The 27,831-nt window shown below is 38.8% G+C and overlaps 1 protein-coding gene across 2 annotated transcripts; it reads left to right on the top strand.

The window, feature by feature from the left end:
• Nucleotides 1–8,742: 8,742 nt before the first annotated feature.
• Nucleotides 8,743–26,730, top strand: LOC145774212 (uncharacterized). Of its 2 annotated transcripts, XM_082585390.1 has the most exons (8): nt 8,743–8,948; nt 9,459–9,661; nt 10,488–10,613; nt 12,349–13,513; nt 16,518–16,646; nt 19,050–19,174; nt 25,626–25,724; nt 26,574–26,730. In XM_082585390.1, exons 2-8 carry the CDS (start codon nt 9,481–9,483, stop codon nt 26,639–26,641), a joined length of 1,893 nt encoding a protein of 630 aa, XP_082441516.1. In that variant the 5' UTR covers nt 8,743–8,948; nt 9,459–9,480; the 3' UTR covers nt 26,642–26,730. The 2 variants fall into 2 exon arrangements, with proteins under 2 accessions (XP_082441516.1, XP_082441517.1); XM_082585391.1 differs by lacking the exon at nt 16,518–16,646.
• Nucleotides 26,731–27,831: the final 1,101 nt, after the last annotated feature.

Below are 27,831 nucleotides of genomic sequence, written 5' to 3' on the forward strand. Positions count from 1 at the left end.
ATCAGGTAGTATACAGTAATATAATAATATACACAGTAATATATCAACAAAAAAACATTAATTTCGCTAACTGCTGACTTCTCCGTGCTGGCGTGCTCACTACTACCACATGTCGTGTCTAGCAACAATGCGAGAAAAAAGTAGTCACGTGCTCAGTTGACCGACTTTGCCGCCATCTTCGTGCAATTTCGTCTCTGGGCAAGCAAATTTTTGCAGTATTTCAGAGTGACGTCGCCGATCGCCATTTTGTAAACCAAAAATTTTCACCGGCGAATATTTTCACTAGCCAATCGGACTAGTACTGCAACATTTCTACTAGTCCGCGCAAATTTTCACCAGCCATTGGCTAGCGGACTACCGCTAAGATCGAACCCTGATTAAGACCATCCTATCAACTACATGTTTCTAGTAGTGTGATACTGATGAGCCCAATCTCATAGGCGTAGCACATGTCTATTGTCAGTTCTTGCTACAATTGCTGCCAAGAAAGAAATACATATGGGTCAGATGCATCAATTTTGTACCCTGTAGTCTCCAGAACGCATTTTTGCAGTTTTGGTATTTCTTAAGGTTTCAGTCTACTTTTTTAGGCTTTAAGTTACAGTTTAGATATGTGCCCCCCCTATGTAATGCTAATTTTCAATGGAAATTGTTAACTTCTTAGCAAAAATTTTGGATTTATCACAAAATTGCCCACTTTTTTTGGATTTTTCACGTTTTTACTTCTGTAATTCCCTTGTGATTTTTCACAGGCAAATACTGCAGTGCTAAACTGACTTTTATTTAACACTGTGCAGCTTTAGCTACATTTTAATGTTGAAATGACACTGGCTTTACAATTTTGGCCTTGTATTTTTCTCAATTTTACGAATCTGCAATTTTGGCTCCACTATGTTGTAGTCTCCAGAACGACCCATGGTACTACTCTACCAATGCCTACTCTGTGCTCCTGTTTGGGTGTAAAATGATGCAAATTTATATATAAACAAACCTACAAAACAAGAAAACAGATTTACTAAAAAGTGTGATAATAGTTCACTCTTCTATGGAAGCTATTTAGCATGGCTCCAAAATTGTGTAGTCTCCAGAACAAACTTTAACAAAAAATGTATGCTTCCCTGTTTAAAATGGCAAACATTCTTCCAGTATGTGATGGACTAGTATGCTCACTTAGCAGGATTTCATAGAGAGGACTCGGAATAAATAAAAGATTAGGAATTTCTTTCTTATTGAATTTGTCTGTAGTCTCCAGAACACTGTAGTCTCCAGAACTTTTTTTTTTCTTTTTTTTTGTAAAACCAGTAAGCACTCCTTTGTACAGTTATTTTTACATGTAATGTTACTATAAAAGTTGCTCATAAGAAATGATAACTGTTGAAGCATTCTGTAACCTATTTTTGATCTTAGAGAACATAGATACAGTTAAAGTTGTTAAATTTTAATTTAGCTGTGATTGTGAGGTGCTTTTTACGCATATTTGATTGGCAATGGCTCCATATGAAAAAAGTATTGCTATTACTATTGCTAGCATATGATTTATTACTACCTTGAGGTCAAACAATACATGACTTTGGCTGAAGTATCAGAATATTTAGGTACATTATCGCACAACTGCAGTAAACCTGCTAGAAACTGATAAAATAGGTATACTCACACTGATATTTAATTTTCAGTATAAAAACATGATATTTTTTGGGGGCAGTCTTTTGATTTAGTTGGTAGAGAAGTATCTCAAGACTTTTAAATCAAAATTTTATGGCACCAAGCATTCTGAATTTTTTCTCCGTTCTGGAGACTACAGGTACAAAATTGATGCATCTGACCCATATTCCAGTTATTGAAATAAACCCAAAAAAACTGTTAAAACAAACAACTTCTCAATGAAACAAACTTTATTTATAAATTGCACTTCAAACTAATTTTGTTACATTCATCTCCATACTATATGCAAGTGTCTCCCGGTATAATAAAGTGCACATTGGTAAGCGAAGACTATGATATGTTTAGAAAAATCATATATACCGGCAGGGCTGCGATTTTTGCCTTTTTCGGTGACGAGGTCACTCGACACGCGCCATCACTATTCGACAAACGCCGTGCCGTACAGAAAAAAAAACAAAAAAAAGGAAAATAAAAAGGAAAAAAACTGAGAGAGGACTAAACGTCGTTAGGTCGAGGAACAATCGGGGGGGGGCATCACGTGATGCAATCATAAAAGTGCTGACTTACGTAAACTTTCTTGCTGACTTACGTAAACGTAAACCACGTACTTCAAAGCAAGGTCTAAAAGCGACGCTTCACACGACAAACTCCCAAGGCGTCAGCGCCGCCATTTTGAACACTGCGGGAGATTGCTTTGATCGAAGTTCCAACGCCTGGCATCAAACATTTCGCAACACACATTTCGTGCTACTCGACACAACGGGTTTCTTTTATAGATGAAACCTAGGCTACGTTGAGTTGTCAACGTCTATGCCAGTTTGTATTTCGCCGTTTGTGCCAATTAACAATAATGCTTTGGTAAAATGACTGTTGGATACTTGCTATGAAAGTTTTTCACATGTAGAAAACAGCCTAGTTTCCGACCAGATGTTCAGAAATACAGATGAAAAAAGCCTCTATTTTTATGGAAAGGAGTTCTCGTCTAGAACATTTTGAACGCTGCGGGAAAATGCTATGATCGAAGTTCTAACGCCTGCCATTAAACATTTCGCCACACACGTTTCGTGCTATTCGACACAACGGGTTTCTTTTATAGATAAAATAACCGAAGTAGGCTACTTTTAGTTGTCAACGTGTTTGCAAGTTTGTATTTATGTCTGACTTATGCACTTGTTGTTCCAAGATTGCAGAAATGTTTTGCAATGTGAATAAAGAATAGTAGACATATAAACACGGTTGCAACTGGACTTCCTTCCACTAAAAGAGTTTCTGTGATTACGTAATGGGCGATTTTGCACATTCACAAAAGCACACAACCCAGCTAGCAAAACCCGTCGTTTTTACATTGATTCAACGTCAGCAGACGTTGAATCACAATGCATAACATGTATATATAAACAAGTTTGCTGACTGGGAAGTTTGGACATCTGCAGGAAATTTGTCTCGCACCAGGCGACATGCCATTCTTTGAAAGATTTAACAATGATGGATTTATGTAGCCAGTGCATGATGACAAAAACAAATTTAAGATTTCCTTTCCGTTATATAACTTAAAGCAGGTGATTGATACAGGAGAAAATGATCGCAGAAGCACACAATAAAGCCTACTTATTACGCAAGTTTTTTGCATAAGAAAATAGCCTAGTTTCCGACCAGATGTTCAGAATCAGAAACACAGATAAGAAAGGTCGCTATATATAAGAGTTCGCTTCTAGAAGAATAGTAGGTAGTCACTGGGAGTGGACAAGGCAAAGTAATAGGCAAGTTGCATTATCGTGGTATTGTTCCGTTTTCTTTTATCTGCAGTTCATTTTTTGCTTTATCTTTGCTGTGTTTCTTGGTAACTTGCATGTTTCGCTCCTAACTGTGTTTGCATGCGGGTGCGAGCATAACTGCATAACCATTAAAGTCATACTAAAGGAAAAACCTGACTTGGCGATTTTCCACGTTCTTTGTGTTTAACATGCTACCATAAAACGATTTTGAAAAAAATTTGGCCCCATTGCGGTCTGATCACCATTTCGCGTGTGCTTTTGTCTGAGCTTTTAAAATGGGAATGAGCTTGAGCAGCAAAGCGTGCGATTATACAGTCTACGGCACCGGCGACTAGCAATCAGCTGATCGGGCAAGAGTTTTTACTGTGTGAGTTTCAAATGGCAGATCTTGTTCTTCAAACAATAAATCAGCCTCTTTTACATAGATTTAACGAATTCAGGCCTTCAATCAATGTAAAAAAACAAGTTTTTGAAGGCAAATTCCACAAAGGCATGTGAAACGATTTCAGCTAGGCAATTCAGAAAGCGTGGAGGAATCATCATTTTTTACATGGATTCAACGTGTCCAGGCCTTGAATCAATGTGAAAATTCTTGGAACGCAACACCTCTGAACTTTCCAATCAACGCGCGAAACGACTTTTGATATCGCTACAGCTACGCCAGTCGCTGGTGACGTATTCTCAAGCAGTTTTTCCACTTCTTGGTCATTTTGCAAAAAATAAATGAAACACTGGACTTTGCGCCTTGCCAGCGCCATTGAAAACAATTTTTTTTCATTAATTTTTTATGAAATGTATTCTTGAGTGTTCAGTTTACGCATTTTAATGCTTAATTCCCGTTTGAAATTTTTATTTAGTAGGCCTTTAACGTACTAAGCGAGACTAAAGGGATGCCAAAGGAAAAATTCTCCATCACGCAGTAATTCGCAGCCAAACGCTTATAATCTGACTCGTGTGACGTCATACCACTATTCGACAAACAAACGCAGAATTTTTGGTCGTTCGACAAGAAAGAAAAAATCGCAGCCCTGTATACCGGTATATAATATATATATACAGTGCCCGCTAGGGTGGCTCTTAAAATTGAGTTTTTGAATTTTGCTTGGGACACCCTTTCAAATGGTGAAGTTGCCAGAAAAAATAACTTTTGCAAAATTTTTTTTAATTTGAAGTCGATTTAGAGGTGGCCCTCCCCCCCTAAAGTTCTGTGCCCTCCCTCGAAATACCAAATCTGCGTATCTCGAAAACCACTTGAGCTAGAGATACAGTTATTGTGTTAAAAGATGCAGAAAACATGGTTTTCTATCTGCTTTCTGAACATTGAATGCATCTATCTTGAGTAGAAAAGCAGTTATTTAGAAAAAACGCATTTGACCAAATCTTGATTTTACAACTTTTTTTGTGACCACGAAACCGTCTACAAAATTTGTTTTTTTTGTCTTAATTTTTGCACCTTAGAGGGAACACTGGTAACGATATTCATTTCAAAATGTAATTCTGGTCAGTACTGGAAGAAGCAATATTATCGACAATATTTTACATATTGCCTTGCGTATCGTGACAGGATGTCTGCGACCTACACCATCGGACAATTTCCCTGTCCTTGCAGGCAACCAACCAGCTGAGTTTCGTCGCAAAGAACCATCCTGTCTCTTTCTCGTCGCACTACGAACCCCAACCACTTGCTCCACTCAAGTCTCTACGAGTCTGTGAGTGAGCAATCGGCAACTGAAATCGAGACACCCATTTGTATGTAACGCACAACTCCTGATGAAAACCGCTGAAGACCAATCTATCAGCGCGGCTACCTGGGAGGACAACAAATGGAGCTCAGAGTAGAAGAAGAACTCCTCAAGACTCTAAAGTTGTATCTCCGACACCAGCCCCCATCCAACCGGAATGCATAATTTGCCAAGGAAGGCCTGGGTGCATCTCAACCGCCTACGTACTGGAGTCAGACTATTCCGCTCCAACATGCACAAATGGGGGATGGCTCCATCCGCATTCCGCAATCTGTGAGTGTGGCAAAGAGGAACAAACCACAGATCACACCATCTGTACTGGGCCAAATGGTGTGTGACTGTGCGTGGTCTGCTTGAACTGGACGACGAATCAATGGACGAATCAAAGGATTGCTGCTCGACACCTGCTCAAGCATCTAAACGGCATCACCACTGCCCAAGAGTGGTAAAAGACAGAGCCCTTGACCCCTGGAGTAACAAAGAAGGTTTAAATGAAGAAGAATCGACATTCGACAATATTGTTCTTGTTGGAATTTGGAAACAGTTTCCTGTGTTCAGTAACAACTTGCAAAAGAAACTGAAGTTGGTACTCATCTTCAGTTAAGATTTTGTTAAAATCCTGGATTAGACTTAGAGCAACTCCTCTCTCTGCTCTGTCATTCACTACTGAAAGTCTCTTCGCCATGTGTAAAGCTTGAATAAATGCACCATCTTCAGTCCAATGAGCAGGATGACAGGATCCTTTGAAAGTATAATTATTACTTCATCTTCACCCAACAGCCGAAGAAGCCATTTTGAATTAGAGGTGCAATACTGTTCTAGACCCTTATTGCTAAGAAACGCAGCTACTTTGATGCTTGGTCTCCTTGGTGGACGTTCTCCTGTTTCATCTAACATGGTTGCCACCATTAGCTTTTTACTTTCCACAGACAATCGAGAATCAAACAAGGCTAGTCCAACTATTTCTTCGGACAGATACCATAAATGCAGACCAAGCTTTTTGCATAAATCGCCTTCGCCATCCAACAAGTGCGATGCATAGCACCTGAAGCTTGAAAGCGGATTCCACGCTCAGGAGTTTCTCCAAGGAATGTGATAAAAAACGGGCATTTTAGCTATGCATGAATGCATAAAAGTTTAGGAATACTTATTTTGTTTATTGATTTACCAGTTTTACAGGTTAGTTTATGAACTTTGTTTATTAAATAGCTTGGGCCACAATACTTGTTTAGCACTGTTTTGTGCTAGAATACCGAAAACAGGTTTTTTTTAAATAACTGCTTTTCTACTCAAGATAGACGCAATCACTGTTCAGAAAGCAGATAGGAAATCATGCTTTCTGCATCTTTTGACACAAAAACCGTATCTCTAGCTCAAGCAGTTTTTGAGATATGCAGATTTTGTATTTTGGAGGAGGGCGCAAAACTTTAGGGGGGGAGGGCCACCTCTAAATCAATTTCAAATTCAAAAATTTTTCGCAGGAGTTATTTTTTCTGACAACCTCACCTTTTAAAAGGGTGTCCCACACAAAATTCAAATTTTTTTCATTTTTTGCCAAATAAGAGCCACCCTAGTGCCCGCAAATAAAATGTTTACATTACTCACAGTCACAGAAATAAAATGTTGACATGAAGATTCGCATATAATTTTTTGGTGCTTCATCTGATGCATTTCTGATTGGCCATAAAGGTAGACAGACTCCTTGCAAGTTTTAACACTCGCTTCTAGTGTCACTGAGATTAAACCACTGGTTGTCAGGGCTGCCATTTACTGGCAGTTTAGAAGTGCAATGTGGAAAAATTTTGATAGGCGTATTTTGTTAAAAATATACATGTTTTAGAATGGCCGGGTAATTTTCCAGACCTTAATCCCATAGAAAACGCATGGAACTTCATGAAAAATAGGGTCAAAGAATCTCACACATCAATGAACATGATGAAATACTAAAAAAGTTATGGGTTACCATGGACATCAAATTTTTGAAATGTTGGCTTATTTGATAACGCGATATGACTAAATATTACCCATCAAAACTTGTAGTGCTTTGAAACCATTTTTGTCTTAATTGCATTGTCAATATGTTTTCTTTTCAATGGAACACCATTTTTGTCCAAATTTCATAGTGTAAACATTTCATTTGTGATGACTAGGCTGTGTAGTTGCTACTCTTTTAAAATATATTTTGTTGTATTGATGCAAGTAGGGTATATTTCCTTTAATTCACTCTGCTTGCCTTTTTATTTGGCATTTATTACTCCTTTTTGTAGTGAATGTGTATTTGTTTGGATCAATAGATTTTGGTATCGTACGCATTCATTGCAGTGACCCTTTTATTGCGCTTTTTTTTTAAATCGACGTAATATTGTGCATGGTTGTCTACAGAGAGCATGCTCTTGCTTACCCCCAACCTCCATTTAAAGATGACCGGATGCCCCTGCACGACAACTAACGAGTTCGGCCAACCCGGGTTTTACTTAAGTTTTCTTTGAAATATGTAGCCGTTTTAGCATGTAGCTATCCTCTGCTTATGCCTCCAACCTGCCTGGCACCAGCATCAATGTCAGAAGTGAGGGCCAAAACTACCAGCGGACATGTTCCGGTGCCAACGGGCATAGCCATAGGTAGACCTGGGGTAAGGTGCTACCTCTCCTCCTGACATCAAGGATGCAGTTTCATTTCATACCCAGGTCCCAGGACATAATGAATGAAACTTTTTTCTATAAAGTACTTACTTATTTAAACTGGTAAAACCCATGGTGGTCATAAGATTGATTTGTATTTCCTTGTCTTAGACGTTTACCTTGGTTCACATAGGCATGGAGTAGAAGCTTACAATCATTTATTCAGTCCCACCAAAGCTTGCACACTCAACTCATTGCTGATTTTTATCATTTAGTTATCAGATTATTGCTCTTTGCTGATCATGAATGGCTAGTTCCAGTTCAAATTTCGTCCGAGGTATTGGTATAACTATATTTTTGTGGTGAATACTTAATACTTATGTAAATTTCATGTGCAGATCCATATAACTTTAATAATATGAAGAGTTTCATAAAATTTGGAATTGCACTCATGCAAGCATTGATTTTCTTCATAAATTATTCAAAAGAAATCTTAACAATGTGGTGCGTTTTGCTATTAAAGTAGGCTATCTCATCCAATGGCTGTTGTTTAAATCTTTTTTGGATTCTAAGCATGTGACAGAGACTACAAAACATCTTTGTAGGTGCCCAAAGCCACCATGTTAGTGATCCAGCAACAACCAAATGTAAAGCTTTGATAGCCTATGCAAATCTTCTAAACAAAAAACAAGTATATATACCTTGCACATATTTTAACTATTTTGGAATGCTGAGTTGCTTTTATGTACCGATAATCCGGTATGTATTACTAGAGCATGATTTTTGGATTAATTTTAAGAAGTATTTGTACATACTGGTATAACTTTCTTAATAACCTATATTTTGCATGATCTTGTGAAATTATATTTAGGTCAGTAGTGTTATTATTTGATAGACTGTGTAGTGTGTATTGAGTTGTGTATTGGCAAACATACACTGATGACTTAGACAAATATAATACATCATTTTGCACTTCAAAAACTTCTCAAAGTTGGTTGGATTTTGGATAAAACTACTCAATACTCATTGTGTGGCCATTCCATCACTACTTTCAGCACTCTGTACGCTTTGCACTCTGTGACTCTACAGGAAATGAAATCAGCTTCCGCAAGGCATCACAACTCGCCTTGTTGACAATAGCATTTAAGGTACTGCAACGCAAGTTTATGTAATTACAATAAAATTCTTTACACTATTATCACATTTTTAAAGAAATTTCTTGAAATTTTAAAGCTGTATAAAATGTTGTGTAGTTATTGATTGGTATATCAACGAAATTTCCATTGAACTAAATGGTTGGCAAAAGGCTACAAACACTTGTGTTAATAGGAAGAGAATTACAACACAGCAGTGTTAAGAACCACTATAAACTCTGTAGGTCAAACCATGGTCAAACTTACTGCAGTGGATGCTTTCATTGCTAACTGTTCTTGCATTGTTGTAACTTCCAGTTGTTCTGTCACCATTCACCACATTTAAAACGCTGGTTGATTTAAATGTTTTTATAAAGAACTTCATTTTCTAAAATCTAAACAGTATATATAATACTTATTCTACTGTCAACGCTTTCAGAATTTTTAAATTGTGCACTGTTTGTTTATTGTGCAATTTGCATTGCCTTCGGTTTGAAGCAATCTAATATAATTTGTTTTTTTCAGACGTTAACGAAGAAAGACAGTCATGCCGCCGCCACCACCCCCACCACCAGCTCCCCCAGCCTCTGCTCCAGTTTCGCAGCCACCTAAACTCAATAAAAATGCAGCAAAAGACAGAAATGCTTTGCTCACCGATATCAACAAGTTCAAGGGAGCAAAGTTGAAAAAAACCGTTACCAATGATCGCAGTGCCCCAGCAGTAGCACGTAAGCAAACACAAATCTTGAGAATATAAAATTGTTTGGTAATATTAAAAATGATAATTTTAGAGCACTTTTAGATACCTAGTGTAAGATATCCGTCTGGCGTATCCACATTACACACATGGCAGTGGCACATGCGGAATGGCCCGTTTCGGTCAGTCCGATTCGGTTAGTGCGATTCGGTGAGTCCAATCCCTTAACGGGGGATTTTTTCAATTTTTTTTTTAAATTATCGGGTACCGTAGCCTAATTATCATTGCCGTTTTAGGGTTAGGAGTTAAGGTTAGGGGTTAGAAATTAGGAACTCACCGAATCAGACTCGAACCGAATCGGACTCACCGAATAGTAGCAGACCCGGCACATGTGGCTTATACTCAATAAATATGTCTACAGTAGATTTTTCTAATTTACTTTTACAGTTGACTTTGTATCATACCGTATGATAATTGAGACAAGTCCCCTGAATTTAATTGTAATATTCATCTTTGCCCTTGACGTATATATTGTACACTAGAAAGTTAAACTATAGCCTAATTGTTATTTACTGCAAACACATTGTGGTGACACATGTACCGGTTGCACCCGTTATCAAGTTCGGCCACTAAGTGAATAATGTACCATGTGAACATATTATACTTGCCTCTTGCTCTTTATCATGAAAACTGACGAAAGTCTTTGATATTGTATCAGTTCCTTTTTATAATTATATTAAACTTGTGCCTCGTTTGTTGACAGACCAAAGTTTGTTGTTAATTTCAATGAATTTAACCTTTTATGTATTTCAAAGCTTCTGTTGATTATTTTTCCAAATTATTTTTTTTTATTTTAGCTCAAAAAGGAGGAGGCAGCGGAGGAGGAGGCGGTGGTGGTGGTGGAGGAGGTGGTGGAGGGGGACTAGGAGGATTGTTTGCAGGAGGAATGCCTCAACTTCGGAAAGCTGGTGGAGGATCTTCAGGTTAGAGTTGGACTTTGTAGAGTAGTATACTTATTTCCTGGTTTATTTACTAAACCAATTACTTGGAAATGTTTTGATTATATATTGATTCAGATTGTCATGATCCCCCTTTCTCCGGACACTGCATGTGATTGTGCATAATGTAGTGTATATCGTAAGTATTTCTTTTCAATCATGTTCAATGTTTTAAAACAAATGATTGAAACAGTTTTGCCCCTGCAATTTAAAAACATTTTTGTAGAATTTTACTTTCTGTAAATGTAGATCAATGGAGTCAGGCCAAAATTTCAGTGTCGATTCATGGTTTACATCAGTGGTTCTCAACGGGGGGCGTTTTGATTTTGCAAGGGGCGTTTTGGTTATTAGGGGGCATTCTGGTTTAAACCATCTACCGCCCAGCGTAACAGTTTCGTCAAAGAGCTCGTGCTTTCGTGGTAGCATTTCCTACCTCATACCTGGTGGAAAAGGGATTCAGCTGTGTTGTTCTGCTACATAGCCTACCAAACAGCGAAACCCACTTGACATATCCAAAAGAGGTGATCTTCAAATGTTTCTCACTGGCTTTACGCCGGATGTGAAGAAACTGGCACTTTCTCACCAAGCGCAAGGTTCACACTGACTACCAGTAGGCCTATATGTACTGTTTTCATGCTCGCAAATACCGTATTTACTTGATTGTAAGCCGCGGCTTATAAAGTTTTTTTTTCCATCATGTTTGCTGCTTAAATTCAAGGGCTGCTTACAATCAAAGGCGGATTACATTTTTTCTTTTTGCCTTTTTCCTTGTCGACTTTGCCATAGATGTTTTGCCGTACTGCGTTGTCTGATGCCGACAATTGTGAAGTTGTGACGTGCATTTTAAATTGTCACATGCATTTATGACGTGCATTTTAAATTGTCACATGCATTTATGACATGCATTCGAAAGAAAAAAAGGAGTTGTCAGTTTTATTTATGGTACTTAATGAACATACCGGTAAATTTGGAGAGTACTGCAGTTTCAGCTTTGCGTGTAAGCAGTATTTGCGGCTTACATTCAAGGGCGGCTTACATTAAATTTTTAACACTATCACATGCGGCTTACAATCAAGGGCGGCTTACAATCAAGCGCGGCTTACAATCACGGAATGGCCCGTTTCGGTGACTCCGATCCCTTAACGGGGGATTTTTTCAATTTTTTTTTTAAATTATCTGGTACCGTAGCCTAACTATCATTGCCGTTTTAGGGGTTTGGGGTTAGAGGTTAGGAACTCACCGAATCGGACTCACCGAATAGTAGCAGACCCTACAATCAAGTAAATACGGTATATATTTGCTTTTCATCAAATATGGTTACTACCGTAGTCTCTAAAACCCTTACAGCCTGTTTCACCCTAAAAGGGTGATCATCAATTATTTGCATAAGGATCTTCTGATGATCCCTCTTTTAGGGTAAAACAGGCTGTAAGGGTTTTAGAAACTGGTAACTAGTCTATATTTGATGTATTTCACTCTGCTTTGCTTGGCATTGAGCACTTTTTGTAGTATTAATAGTATTTTTTTTCGCTTTTTGTAATTAATCGTTTTTGTTGGGGGGCGGTAAAATTTTGCCAGTTCATGAAGGGGGCGTTGGGCCAAAAAAGGTTGAGAAACACTGGTTTACATGCTAAAACTCTTTAATATAACTAGCTTTACAGCTCATCTAAATAGTGCTACCGTTCTTAAATGTACTATTTATCATGGACTGATGTTGTAGGTGGAGGAATGCCGATGCTCCCTCCTGGCCGAGGAAATCCTGGTGGTGGTGGGAATAGATTTGCGCCACCATCAAGAAATGGACCAAGCAATCGAAATCCTCCTACTTCAGGATTATCCGGAAGTCCTCGTTTGGGTAGTCCTTCAGGCAATAATTTTCGAGGTCCTCCAAGCAACAGTCCTCGATTTCCGTCATCTAATGCAGGACCACCTCCACCGCCACCTAATAATAACAAACCAGACACAATTGGTCGATCTTCCGGTCGCCAGTTTGGAAACGGTCAAAAAAGCGGTGGAATGCCCCCACCACCACCATCATCAAGAAACAGTGGCTTCCAACTACCACCGCCATCATCAAGAAGCAGTGGACCTCCTTCACCATCATCAAGAAATATCGGTTTGCCTCCTCCTCCTAGTGCACGAAACAGTGGTGGTATGCCCCCTCCACCTCCGTCAGCTCGAGGTGGACCACCTCCTCAATCAAACAGGAGTGGACCACCACCGCCTCCTCAATCAAACAGGAGTGGACCACCACCACCACATCCTCAATCAAACAGGAGTGGACCACCACCTCCTCCTCAACCAAACAGGAGTGGACCACCACCACCTCCTCCTCAATCAAATAGGGGACCACCACCTCATTCTCAGTCAACCAGAAGTGGACCTCCACCACCTCCTCCTCAAGGAAACAGAGGACCTCCTTCTCAAGCAGGCAGGGGCGGACCACCACCTCCCCCTCAAGCAAGCAGAGGACTTCCTCAATCAAGCAGGGGTGGACCACCACCTTCTCCTCAAACAAGCAGAGGCGGCTTACCACCACCTCCACCATCTGCACTTCATCCTTCAAATCACGGAGGAAGAAGTGGACCACCACCTCCTCAAGCATCTAAGAGTAATGCACCAACAACAAACCGAAATGGTGGACCTCCTCCACCTCCAGATAGAAACCTCCCTGGGCCACCACAGAGCCACTCATCAGTTTCCTCAGGCTTTCCACCTCCACCCCCACCTTCAAGAGAAAGCATCAAACGCAGGTCAACAGCTTCAAATTCTAGTCTTCCGCCACCTCCAGCATCCACGATTTCTCACCAACCACAAGGAAGAGGAGGGCCACCACCCCCTCCTCCTTCTAGAGGAGGACCCACAAGCAATGGTCCTGTCGAAAAGTATGTTTTATGTCCTTTTTTAGATTTTAGAACTTGACTGCCAAGGCACAAATGTTAAGTAGTTTACTTGTTCAGATATATTTTTTTCAATTTTATTTTTCATTGATGATGCTAACATGTAGAGAACGTCAACAAAATAAACACACGAATTTGGTACCAGTAAAGGAAGAAGATGACAAAATCAAACGGTTTAAAATATGCATCAATAAAATAGTGTTTGGAAATGAAATAGTTTGAATTTGCACAGCCACCAAACTCAGAAGAGATTTCTTAAATTTTGAAAGCTATTTTTTCACGCATCATTGTTCAATACCTTTATTTTACTAACTGGTAAATAACTTGACAGTTCTTTCAATAGATGTTGAAGTCACCAACTTGTAGGAATAATATGTACAAGACTGAGTTTATTGCAGAGATAGAATCATTTGAAATTTGCTGTGTTTTGTGATTGAAGTGTAATTAGTCTTTTAAATGTTTAAAAACTTCTAAGGTTTGCTAAACACTATGCTTTTACGTGTTTTTGCAATGAATTTTTATCTAAGAAGTTAACAATGAACAGGCTGTTGCGCTTGTAATTCTGTTCTGACCACTTCAGAAGCGGCAGGCAAGGGTTTGATTTTCTGTCGGATCATAACAAAAACTTTTTAAAAGTGGTACTAAATCTTGTTTCTGCTTGGCACTCTCAGCAAAAGGAATAGATTCAAGAAATACACTGACCCTGTCTGCCTTGTAAAAAGCTGAAGAGTAACACATATCTGCGATGGATAAAGTGCTATATATATAAAAACACACATTATTATTATATTGCAATATAAGTGGTTTCTTTGAAAAGCCTCAAAATCAAACAATTTACATTTCCATCAACAAAAACAAGAAAACTTGCAGACTGTGACAGCGGAATAGCTTCACATGGAACATTGGAGAAGTCCTTGTTGGGAAACTGAGTGCTGATTGGTAGTGTTTCTCTGCACAATAAGATAAGTGTAATAATGCACAATGTTGCATGCCATTTATCTTGACAGCCAAAATATTAGGTTACTGAGGAGTTAGGCCAGCACCCAGCAGTTGAATCAAAGATTGTGGAAATTGAGGTGAAAACAGTACAGGTGGTTCTTATGATAAAAAGAGATGAACACATGTAACTTATGCATTGAGGTTTCAAAGCTATCACCTAATTGGTTAGAATTGTTGTTCAAGAAATTTCGATGCTTGTCGTTGTGTGAGCTTCTGGGGCCGAGGATATATTCTTTCACCACCCCAAATTCACGATGTTTCCAGACTACAGTAGAAGGCTACTAGAGAGCAACCATTCTTTGGTTTCATCATCAAAGACGCGCAGACCTTCCACTCTTTTAGGTGGCTAGAAGATGGTACAGTTATTGATGATGCGGTCTGTTCCTCGGCACCACATTTGCAGGAGGAGGAAGAGGCCATTCCCCATTGGTGCATGGTTGAGCGGAAAATCTCGACGTTTGCACAAAGACGGTTGAGGCGCACCCATGTCTGTCTCTATAGTGTCAGGACGATGAGGTGCGCGTCGGCACCGAAGATGTACGAATGGAGTCCGACGATACTTGACTTCCACTCAGAATTCCATTTATGGTCCGCCCAATTAGCCGCAGAGATGTCCTGTTCATCAGCTTCGTTGATCAGAAGTTGGTAATCTCTAATTCGTTGCTAATCACTGTGCTTTCAGTGCTTGTTCGACATCAAAATTTAACATCAAATGAATAGGTTTTCCATTGTGCCCTTACTAACCTTAGAACACCTCAAGCGTCGTAAATCTAGTTTTCACGCCAAGTCACCATCACCGATGAAACAACACAAAGCCCAGGTCTTCGGCAAGCACCGATTCAACCGTCCCTTTTCGGTTCATTCTGCAAGGGACTTCCCTCGACACTGATTCGACATTTACATGCACAGTTGCACACCATACACAGAATAAGGCCTGTTTCAGATTCATTAGTTTTGTTCGTATACAAAAAGCAAATACCGTTGCGAAGGTTTAGCTTCCTAAAGAATTATGTAATGATTACTTTCTGACAAGAGCACACAGATGGTGAGAAGAAGTCGATTGATAAAAGCGTGATAAGGACCCTGATAGTGTAGGAGACTATTGAAGAAGAAGCTAAACCTTAGAAAGGTATATAACACAAAATATGCCTAATTTAGGTGTGAGCTGCAATGGCACAACAATGTGAAGAAGTTATACTTGCAAAACAACTTCCTTGTCTATTGTAAAGTTAAATTCAGCTCGTAAAGAAAAATCTTTACAGTACATCACTCACAATGATTATTACAATCAACCCTGGTTACAACAAGAACAATGGCTAATTTTACACACCACATGTTATCTTATCTCCATTGATCGATACTGAGGTGAACTTACTGCTTCTGTTATTGGGATTTCTTGCAGTTTGTAAAGCAAATATGAAAATTAGGGAAAAAAATCACATGAAATAGTTCTTAAAATATACGATGGTGGTGTACAACTGTACATAGTTGAGCTACTTATGTAGACCTGAAAATACAAGTAGCTCATCACCAACGAAAAGAAAGGCCGTTTGGTTAACTTTCATTAGGCCACTACAGCATTTAGTAATTTAAGCCAGAAGACAACCTGTAATTAGCACATTACAGTCTGCCATTGCAGAAGTTGTTAGATCACATTTTCCCTGACGATAGTGTCAACGTAAAAAGACTGACTATCATGCCTGAACCATTGTAGATTATTACAGCTTAGTATGCCTGACTGTTGATCTGTTGTTAATTATGTTCATGTTTTTTCAGTAGATTCAGTAGTAGCCGACGCTATTTGTTTTTCAACATACGGTAGTTTTTTCTTTTCAATAATAAGGAAACACAATATTCCTTTCAAAACCCAAGGCCAAATGATGGCTTAGCTACGCCATTGTCTGTGGTGGGATTTTCGTGACGTCATTTCCGTTTTTCTTGTTACATGTTTTCAGCAAATCCGTTGTCAATTTAATTTATTTGCTAAAAGATTCGGATTGTCAACCTCTCTTCCCTACAAAGGCCCAGGGGCGTCAGGTTTTCGGCATTCCTTCAGTGACCGCTCGCTGTCCACACGATCCAATTGGGCTGAGCCACATATCAGTTTAAATTTTGAAAGGTTTGTAGGTCGCTTGCGGGATTGAGAGCCACTCACTGCTTTAAGTCACACTAAAAATGTTTATCTTTTTGCTGGATACAATGCTTGTAGTGTTGAGTGTAATCATTCAAACGCGGTGTGCTTTTCTTTTGGTGTGCCTTTCATTCATTTATTCATTAACCACAATGTTCTCTTTTCAGAACTAAATTAACCTAAGTTTTCCAAAATGTTATGGAAGTGTATTTGATACTTTTAAATCAACAAACCGGTCAGTTGTCGGCAAAACAATTTTAAAATCTTGGTAAAGACAAGTATTTTGTCTTAATTTTTTTCTATCGATGTCTGAAATAGTGTATTCCTGCGCCATTTTTCACCTCATTAAAGTTGGGTGATTAATCCTTTTAAGGTCTGCACACTCTTTGCCGTTTTTTGAAAGACCACTTTGCCCCATCTACTTCTTTCAAATGAGAATCTACAGTTAAGATACTGTGCTGCTTCAGTGAAGTTATTTAGGATTAAGCCCGTGTCTTAGCAATTTTAATGTTTTTATTAAGTTAGGCATTCGGTGTGTAATCTGCAACTGGCTTGAACGTGTTATAAATTGGCATATGCTCGCACGGTGTTGGCTTACTAGTACCACTGCCTGTTGACTCAGTTGTTTACTATCTCTAGTCTATGTATTTATCTGTGGTTTTATAGGGATATCGCCATTTTACGACTTTACGAGCTCAATTCAAATAACTGTTTCTATGCAAATACAGCCAATTATTCTGCGATTATTGACGAAACAATGATCGCAGCTTGGCACTTTGTTTGTGGTGATGCTTGCTTGCTACTATTGCAAAATGGGTTAAGTGAACCGGCATTCGACGTTAGGCTATTGTTTCATCTTATTTCAACACAATGCTACTTGTTTGATCTTTTTTCATAGTCCTAAACAATTAGCTATACATATATTTCAAGGTTGTTTTTTTAAGTAATGATACCGTACTGTTAGAACTAAAAAAATTGTGGAATTTATATCTATGGCATTAAGGCAATACCACAGTGTATTCTTATTAGACCTTTAAATTGATTTCTCTAAAGTAATGCATACTACACTATCATGTGTCGACTATGCGATATGCATAGCAGCATGTTCTATGCAGAGGTATAAAAATCGCTTTTGGCTTCTCTATAAAAAGTAATAACCGTAGTACCGAACGTATTTAGATATCCCCAGTGGTTAGATGCTGACTGTAGTTGTTGATAGTTTGTGCGTGCGTTTTGATTAAACTAATTTGCAATTAACACTTCAACTGTAAGCAGTTTCTGTCTTCACTAAGCCTGATATCAAGACTGTACATGTCACTTCTTCAAACTGCATTTGTAACCCACTTACCAATCGCATTCCTTCATGATCAACTAACTAATAACCCCATTTAAGGTTATTTGGTTTTTAACTAGACACATGAGGCTCTGGAAAAAGGATTTTTGGTGCGAGCACTTCTGCGCCCGACAATTTTGGTGCAGGAGAGTAATGCAGTGATAACTTTACGTGATCAGTGAATATTTTGAGCACAGCGGCTTTTATTGCCTGGTAACGCGTTATGAAGCAAGCAGGGTATGTACCCTGCTACCAAACGTTGCTATTTTTGTTGCTCTTGGATCTATTTTCTGACGTGAATAAAAACTTGTCCAAAGAATGAACAGCAAATTGACACCTTGAAAACTTCTTTGTACGTTTTAAAAAATAGGGCGCGCAAAGCACTAAGAAGTAGGTTAGATGTTAGACTTCTGCTTCTAGTGATTTCCTCTACTTGACAAGGTGTCGGTGCCCGTCAAACTATTGAGAATACCTGGTAAAGCTTGACACAATTTCCAAACGAGAACCCAACTTGTCACATACAGTATACTTGTCTTTGGCTAGACTCTCATTCACGTGGTCTTCCCGCATGCATTCTAAATATAACTCACCAAATTTCTATCCGAAAGTTGCTTTGAACTTGCATTAATCCTTCTCTGTTTACTGCAAACTTCTCTTCCTCATACGTCGAATGTCTAAGTTTGTAAAAAACACACAACGCTAGAGCCACAAGTGACTGGAATTGGAATGAACCATCATTCAAAATAAGTACAACTTTGTCCACACTTTCTCTGTGTCCAAGGCTTTCGCCCAAAGCTGTTTGCAACGCTGTTTGCTTTCACCAAAAACCCGTGTATCCTGAGTAATAAACGTAGATCGTTATTCTTTGTAGCAAACTACGAAATATATGAAAGCACCTGCCAACGTATGTGTCAATAAAATGTACCGCTTTTGCAATAACCAGTAACCACCTTTAAAAAAAAAAGTCTGCCTTGATGCTCATAGAGTCATAGATGTCTTGTTACCACTTAGAATTGTACTCGAACAGAAATGCTTAATTGTTTTTTTCACTGTTGCAGAAACAGACCACCACCTCCTCCATCAAGATCGGATGTTGGCGGAAGAGGACCCCCTCCTCCTCCGTCCAGAAACGGCACTATTTCTCAAAGATCCGGATCAATGTCTCGTGGATCCTCTAATCAAGGTCATTGTTGACGAGACGTTTCAATGATTGATCGATTGTCGTTTTTATCGTTGGCTTGAGGCATGGCAACCTTTATACACAGGCCATGACAACGTACAGCTTAAAATCTGATTTTAGACCGATCTGTTAGTAGCCAAAATTCGCTAGTATGGGTTGATAATTTAAGTATTTATTAGTTGATAACTCTAGTCTTAGTCTATATTTTGTGTGATTTCTAGTTACTTTTATGCTATGGTTACCATTCAAATAACGGACTAGATTTTGGCACATGCTGGAAATCTAAAAAGCGTCTGGTAACATCGGTGACTGGGAAACATTGGTCATCTTTTTAACGTAATTTTAGTAGTTTTGCATTGATTTAAGATTAAGTGATCACACTTTGGCAGTTTGGATTCTCAAAACTATCATTTCAAACAAATACAAAGTGAGATTTGCTAAAATTTCAAAATCGAAAATACATCGGCCTTCAGTCAGGTCTCCAGTTCGCACGTTGTCAAGGCTTGTGTCTATAGATCGCTATGGTTTGAGGTCATTTTTCTCTGAAATTTGATCTACAGTGCTCCCATCGTATTTGTGTGAACTGCTTTAAATGCTTTACAAGACGTTCACTTTCAGTGCAGGCGAATAAATACGTAATCGATTACCTTTCTTGACGTTTCTCATATATTTTGAACCACAAATGCAGGTCTGATCATCGAATGGAAAACGAAAAGCTTCCTCGCTTGGAAATGGCATTGCTTGTCGGCCATTTAGTTCACTAGGTGCTGCGGAAGAGCTTTGCGTGAAATGTACCACTGAACCTCATACGTTGACGAGAACTAACTTACTGTTTTTGTTCGCAAGGCCGGTGTTCATTACTATGGGCTATTGGCTTTGGATTGCTTATTAGATGACAAGTGACATATTTTGTTCACAATTAAGAAAATGAACATGGGATAAGAATGGCATCACTGGCATTATGACATATGCCACTACAGATGTTGAATCAATGTCTGCAGACGTTGAATCAATGTAAAATAGGATGCTTAAATGTCTCATTAGATATTAGATCATCAAGCATTGGTAAACAAATTAGGAAATATTTGCACTTATTCTATTTACCCGTATTGCCATTGCCAAAAATTAGTTACAATGCCTCTAACCTCAGCATGTTGCAGTACTGTATCAGTCTTACAATAGATTGACATGATCGCGGTTTTAAAAATGTTAAAAGAAAACTTTAATCTCTCAAAATTGTTGTTCAAAAATGCTACACTGAGAAATTACGATGTTTTATTTTAAAGCATGCAGTTGTTTGATTCATAATAATAATACCGGTTTAAACTGGTATAAGAAAATATTCAAATACTGTATCACCAAAAGCCACATTTTTGTTTTCTTCATAACACCAATTACGGTATGTTGCATACAGAATACTGTACATCTATGACACATGTTGCTAATTAAAACAACTGAACATGATGATCCTGGACCACTTTCTCTTAAGGGTTTCTGATTTCACAAGACACTCAACAGCCTCTTATCCTAAATCTTTTTCTTGACCCCAGACCGCAGAAATTCATTGGCAAGAATGGTTGGTTGCTGAATGAAAAGACATTTCTTTATAGTTTGAGGGTCTAACTTCACTCTTTCCATCCACGTTATTGATGCATTGCCACTCATGCGAATTCCAATTAACTCGTTTCGCTAGGACAGCCGGAAATATAAACTGCACAAAGGCGTCACTACCCAGCCAACAAATCAGTCGTTTTTTACATTGACTCAACGTCTGCAGACGTCCAATCAATGTAAAAAACGACCGATTTTCTGTCTGGGTAGCTACAGCTTTGCCGCACTGCCCATCAACACGTTATCACAACGCAATTAAACGTTGACCATCACACAGAAATTGTCACCATCAAAGTTGAGATGCAGATATCAACCCAACCGAAGATGAGGCTTCCTTCCAGTCTGCAAATCGGTCCTTTTTACGTTAATTTAACGTCTCCCAACGTTGAATCAACGTAAAAAGGACTGATTTGCTGGCGGGCGGTTGCCACTGGATGTCTGCGCTTCAGAATCAACTCCATTTGATTGATTGAATCTTTATCCTCGGACTTGGAAAGCTTCTTGCATTTTACAGCAACTGCTGTAGTGCTGTATTATTAGGGTTGGGCAAACAACATGACTTTTTTTACAAGGAGTGTTTTTTATAGCCATTTTTCACGCTGATCACGAATCCGTTGAAATTTTTGACTTAGGATGATGTCTTAGGTTGGTAAAATGCAAAAATTCAAAATGGCCGCCAAATTCATGCATTTTTCAGATAAAATTTGATGATTATGTCTTACTAGGTCATGTAATATGTCATTTTTTATGTTTTTAGGGTCACTGATATCGAATATGAGGTCAAAACAGTGATATATACATAATAGCTTTTTATCAGTTATAGCTAAAACTGTGTATTTTTTATTGAAAAATACTTACTTTTTAATTTCAGAACCATTTTTGAGTTGATTAATCAACTATATCCTTTGTTTTTGATGTTGTACGTTTTTCGTGTCATTACAGATAATCAACAGTGATGTCTGAAACTAGTTATACACTTAATACACGAAGTGACTTTGTGAAAAAAACGTTGTATGGGATGGTTTACCATGAGGAACCTGAAATAAAGACGTTGAGTAAATTACCCGATGGAAGATACATCCTCGGTCGCATGTTAAATGTATGCAAAACAAAGAAAGGACAAAAACAACTAACACTAGTAGATAGCAGCAAAATAGTTGCAACTGAACTTTGCAAAGATTGGCTGGAAAAGAACGTATACCCAGAGCATGAAAGCGTGGTATCCAAAAAGATCAAAAATGATTATGAACTTCTCAGAAATTTGTGCAAACAAGATAACAATACAAGGTACAAGAAAACGGATGCGTGGATTAGTAAAGTAATGAGTTTTAATGAGAGAATGACTAAAAATGCATACGATGTTCGAACAAAAAACAGCGATTATCAAGCGAAATTAGAGAAGCAGTTTGGAGTAAAAATGACTCCAGAAGATGAAGAATTCTACCGTGATGACTGCTTTGGAAGTTATAAAGCTATTTGTCTATCTACTGTTTCAAGTTCCTGGCGAAAACAAAAGCACCGACAAGATACACGCCAATTATCAGCTGAGAAGAAAAGAGGAGAAATGAAATCTTCTACAATGCGAAAAATGGAGGGTAGGAAGTTGCAGTATGAGGAATCATTGTCTCTGGCTGATGGCGATAATCAATCAATCATGATCAGCGATAAGCAGAAACAAGATGTGGAATTTTCAATGGATAATCTGAACTTTCGTACGTCTTCATCTTCTTCCATCACTACCCGTAGTAAGAAATCGTCCAGTTTACTTGATACTCTGGACAGTGTCAAAGACTTCTACAGTGATCGTTTCCCAAAAGTCAAAGTCAGAGAAAGTCGCAATAAACTCAACGAAAAAATAGTGCGATGTACAATGCAATGTTTCTTGGATTATAAAGTGAGTGCTGCGGATTTAGCCGGTATAATAGTACAAACTGCTAACTTGATATTTGATCAAAACTGGGATTTGAGCACTGAAGAAAATGAAGAAGATGATGATGAATCGGATTCTGAAAGCCAAGAACTAATCTCTTCGCTTCCAAGCGGAAGCTCCGAAGCCGAGACACTTGCACAAAAACGACGAAAATGTACCAAAGATTTGACCTTCGTTTTCCCAAGTAGGAGAACTCTCAACAGGTATTTGGAGGATGCCTCACATATGAATTTGGAGATGGTCGCTAATATACTTCTAGAGAAAGAAGACAGTGTTGTAACTGTCGGCCTCGATGACACTACTAAAGCGGCCGGCCATCGGTCGTATGATGTAAAGGCCGACCACATTACAATATCGGGACCCAGTGGTGACAGACGTACCATGACTACTGGTTACACAGAGCATCTAAGTCACGCAGGAGCAGATGGCGCCGCAGCATACGAGTACAAGCTTAAATGCTTGGCAGCATTGTCAAATTTAACCGTTGATGAAATCAAGGGTGCCATCGATTTTTGGATGTCCGACAGGGCAGGTGACTGTACCACGCTCTTGCAACATTTAGGTATTGAAGCGGAGAAGATGATAAAATGGTGTGCCCATGTAATTTTGGGAATTGACCATGCTTGCGATAAGGTTTTTCGTAATATAGAGCAAAAGATTGGTGTTCAAAAGTTGCTACACGTATCTGCTGGTGAGAAAGTATTCAATATCACTTTATATTGATAAACGTGAAGATGACACGGGTGGTGAGAGAACTTGGGAAGGTGTCAGGTCGTTTTTCGATAAGAAAATACCAGAAATTAGAGCCAAGCAAGAGGAGTGCATGAACGCGGAGAGGGGTCAAGTCCGATTGTATGGTGCTGTACTGAATGAAGTTCTAGATGCAATGGACAGACAGTTGTCCGAGATGAACTTTTTTGCAGGTCAAAGTAGTGACGACGTCAAATTGAAACATGCACCATTGACAAATTTAGGATGCGAAGCCGAATTCGCCAAACTTGATAACCGTATAACTTTCAGTGGTGGATCGACGACAGTAAGAACTCATTCAAGGAAGAATGTAGTTTCAACGGATAAATTTCTCATGGATTCGTCGTTTACAGATCTCAATGAAGATGAGAAGTGGAAATGGGCAAGGTGCTCAGAAGAAGTTACCCAGGCGAAAAAGCTTGAACAAGACTTTATTGTTCAGTTAAAAACAAGTCAACAACTTGCGCTTCTGAAGAAGCAAGAAGCGAAGAAGAAGAAAATAGCCAAAGTGCTACTGGTACTTGAGGAGTGTAAGAAGCATGGAGGTCCGGCGACTCCAAATACACTTGACTCTCTTGATAGACTTAATGAATCACAACTGCTCAACGACATTGGTTACCTTAGATCGACAGTGGCGCTCGATATACGCCAAAAGCGTAGAGTTAAATGTGCAGACGGTATAAAAACATTCACGTTTGAGAAGTTCAGTATAGACGAACTGAAAACATCCATCAGAAATGCTATCAAGCCAGAAGACAATGTTTCTGTTGCTGTCGATATCCTGCTGAAAAAAGTTCTTTGAAATTCAAAGGACTCTTGTACAAACAAAGTTGTTGAGATGCTGGTACGCAGATGTTGAAGTGAAAATTAAAGTAGCTTATGAAAATTTATATCTTAATTTTTCCTTTGAAATTATGGTTCTGCTCACATTTCAGTGCACATTTTATCGCAATATGTATCTGGAGCGGTCCAGTTGACCTGTACAAGTTTGAAAACATGATTATCGATATCAGTGACCCTAACAACAGAAGAAATGACATATTACATGACTTAGTAAGGCATAATTATCAAATTTTAGCTGAAAAAATGTGTAAATTTGGCGGCCATTTTGAATTTTTGCATTTTACCAACCTAAAACATCATCATAGATCAAAAATTTCAACGGATTCGTGATCAGCGTGAAAAATGGCCATAAAAAACACTCCTTTTAATGGGACAACAGAGAAAAAGTCTATGTGTGCCCAACCCTAGTATTATGCGAAGGGCTGTCAGAGCAGTTTTGTAAAACGCTTATCATGCACGCCACGTCATTCCACGCTTGCGTAATAACACGACAGTTAACAACACAGAATACGCTGTGAAAGCGGTTACACATTAAAACGATTTGAGCCTCGCACTAAATAGCTGCTGCCATTAAGCGTTTACTTCCATAAGGTTTATGTTTAAATGCGAACGAGTTACCTGTGGTTAGCTGTTGTATTTCTACAAGGAAAAGCATACTGAATCAGCTTCATACCTCATAGCGTATGTGCGTATCAATTTAGACACAAACATTTTTCGAGGATATCAATGTTTTTGGGAGATAGGGAGTTAAAATAATTCGTGATTCCAATTTCTTGCTTTTCTTTATCTGATTGTAAGATGTTTGTCAAATAATTGTTCCCAACCTATGGCGGACCTTCATGATCAAAGGAACTTTGAATGCCTTCATTTCAGGATTAAGTAGTCAACTTCAAGCAGTAAACTTAATTATTTATGGGTAGGTTGCTTTAAACTTTCAGTTAGTATCACCCCTGGATTTTTGGTGGGCCGCAGGCTTGATAATTGTTCGAAAGGGGTTCATGATTAAAAAATGATTGGGAACCACTTTACGATAAGACTTGTCAAACACCAAGTTCCATCTCTCCACATTTATTGTAAACAAGATTGTAAACAAATTATTTTGTCACTTCTCCCGAACCTCATTGAAGCAACTGGCCGGTGAGAACTATCTCAAGAACAATTTGTCATTTTTATGTGTAGGTTGTTCATCAAAGATTCATTTGAATCGAGGCAAAGTTATTACTGCATGGCGTAGGCAACAAGTAACTGCCCACCCAAGATGTTGCGTGCTATTTGCGTGACGTTTTTGCTTTAGTTTTAATCAAACTTATTTTTTTGCAGATGATTTTGAAAATCGATTCCAGTTCAAAAGTGACCTGCCCTCGCCGGAACCTTTTGAGCAGTACACAAAAACTTATCCTAGTCAGCATCTCCGAAAAGGTAAAGACTTTAACGTCATATCCTCCAGAAAATCAGTTCTTTTGTACATTGTGACTCACCGTCTGCAGACACTGAATCTCAATGTAAAAAGAGACTGTTTTTTTTGGCTGAGATTGTCTTGCATGCCATGTGGGCTGAGTGAGCACCATGCCATAAACTGTCCAAGGATGTCATCCATCTTTATTTAACCGTATGGTTAGCCTCAATCAGACTGTCTGCAGACGTTAAATGAATGCAAAAAGTGTGGATTATGCCGGTTACCTTTTTCCAGCTATGTGTGGTGTTCCAATTCAACCGTACTTCTGTATCTCAGCTTATACACTTGAAAAGTCATTAGATCTGGACGAGTCAAGTTTTTTAAATCATCCTTTGGTTGTGTGTTGTGTAAATGAACTTGCAACAACTTAGTCCGAGCTGGACATTGTGGACAGATACCTTACATCGATATGATCCGCATTCTGTTTTGCTTCACTGATTGGAGAAGGCTGATTCTATATTGATTGAACGTCTGCAGACGTTGAATCAATGTAAAAACAACTGATTTGCTGTCTGGTTAGTATTTCAAGGTTTTAGTTTGTCGTATCCAGGCTTGCGCCTGATAGTCGACCACGTGGCTTAAGAAGGCGAGAAATGCAAGGAAGCCAATCTTCGTGTTCACCTTCAGACAAACTTTTAAGTGTTCTGTCAAGCACATCGCGCACGCTCTTGAATGGCGTCGAACCGGCTCCCTTTTGAACGTCGTACGAGGGCTCTCACCACTCGGCTATGCAGCTGACATATTTTTAAGGCCATTGTAAGTTTGAAAGTGAAAGTTTAAATATGCTTTTAAAACTATTTTTTTCTTATCAGCAGGAGGACCAAACCGCAAGGTCCCGAATGCTCTCCCACCCCCTCCGCCTCCGAGCATGCGAGCTTGAGCCAAAGCTTGACATCGATTACTCTTGCAATCAAAGAATTAAAAAGAAGAAAAGCATCATGTGCACAGGAAGTTTTTGTCCTTGGAAATATAAACGATGTAATTTTGCATCGTAACGTTTATTGACGATTATGCGACCTCTAAACGAGCGTTTGCTATTAACACTTGAAGTCAACCTTGGTTTTTCATGCCATTGTAATATTGCGAGTGAACTTGTCTATATTTTTGCTGACTCACAATCAGTGTATGACTCAGCATTAGCTTCCTCCGTTGACAACAGCTGATTATGCGTATGTGTCCCAGAGTGGCAAAATCCGCCCTCTTTTCTTTTGCAAACGTTAAATCAACGCGAAAAGAAGGGATTTTGCCTTCTTGGGTTTGATTCTTTTTCAAATGATTTTTACCGTTGCTACTCCGATTCGCCGTGTGGCTTGTGGCTGCCTTACCATGCAATGCATAAACCAAAGGCAGCGTTTAATGTAAAGTTTACATACTAGAATATTAAAAAAAAAGCGATTTTGTGATCGAATTTTGTTGCGAGTATTATTATTATTGTTGTTGTTCTTGTCATTGTGTTTAATTGAGAAGCTCAATCAGCTGTCAGTATTCTGTCTTGTCCTTTGAAGAGTGTATACCCGCATTGCTACAAGATTACTTGAAAAGAAAGAATGTGTATTCGAACCCATAGATTAACTGTCAATTTTAATTTAGCTTACTGCTTTTTTGCTGTTTCGACGTCTACAGCTATAGATGTTGAATCAACGTAAAATCACGATCGTGCTAGTTGGGATCTTGTAAAAGTAGGCCAAACTATCACAGAACTCAACACTCAATTATACCCGTTCATAGTTTGCATAAGAAGCATATTTTCTGGGCGTGCGTGATGACCTGTCACGCTATTTCGCATTTCTGCCACCCATCAGACAATTACTAGTTTTATAGGAAAATCAAACGCAAGTTTTCTTTTTCTTGTGCAATTTATTGCAGTAAGCCGCTGTCAAATATTATTAGCATTACCCATGCTTTCACCAATACAAATTTTAACCTTTATTTTCAGAGAAATTGCTTTGGATATTTGATAAATGTTACAATAACCAACTCATGTGTACAAGGCTAATGCGCAGCCACTTCGCATAGTGTTAACGGCTCAGTACAATCATAACATTTATTGCACATTGCAAGAAAAACTGA

Source organism: Aplidium turbinatum, chromosome 7 (genome assembly GCF_918807975.1).
Source record: "Aplidium turbinatum chromosome 7, kaAplTurb1.1, whole genome shotgun sequence".
Classification (NCBI taxonomy): domain Eukaryota; kingdom Metazoa; phylum Chordata; class Ascidiacea; order Aplousobranchia; family Polyclinidae; genus Aplidium; species Aplidium turbinatum.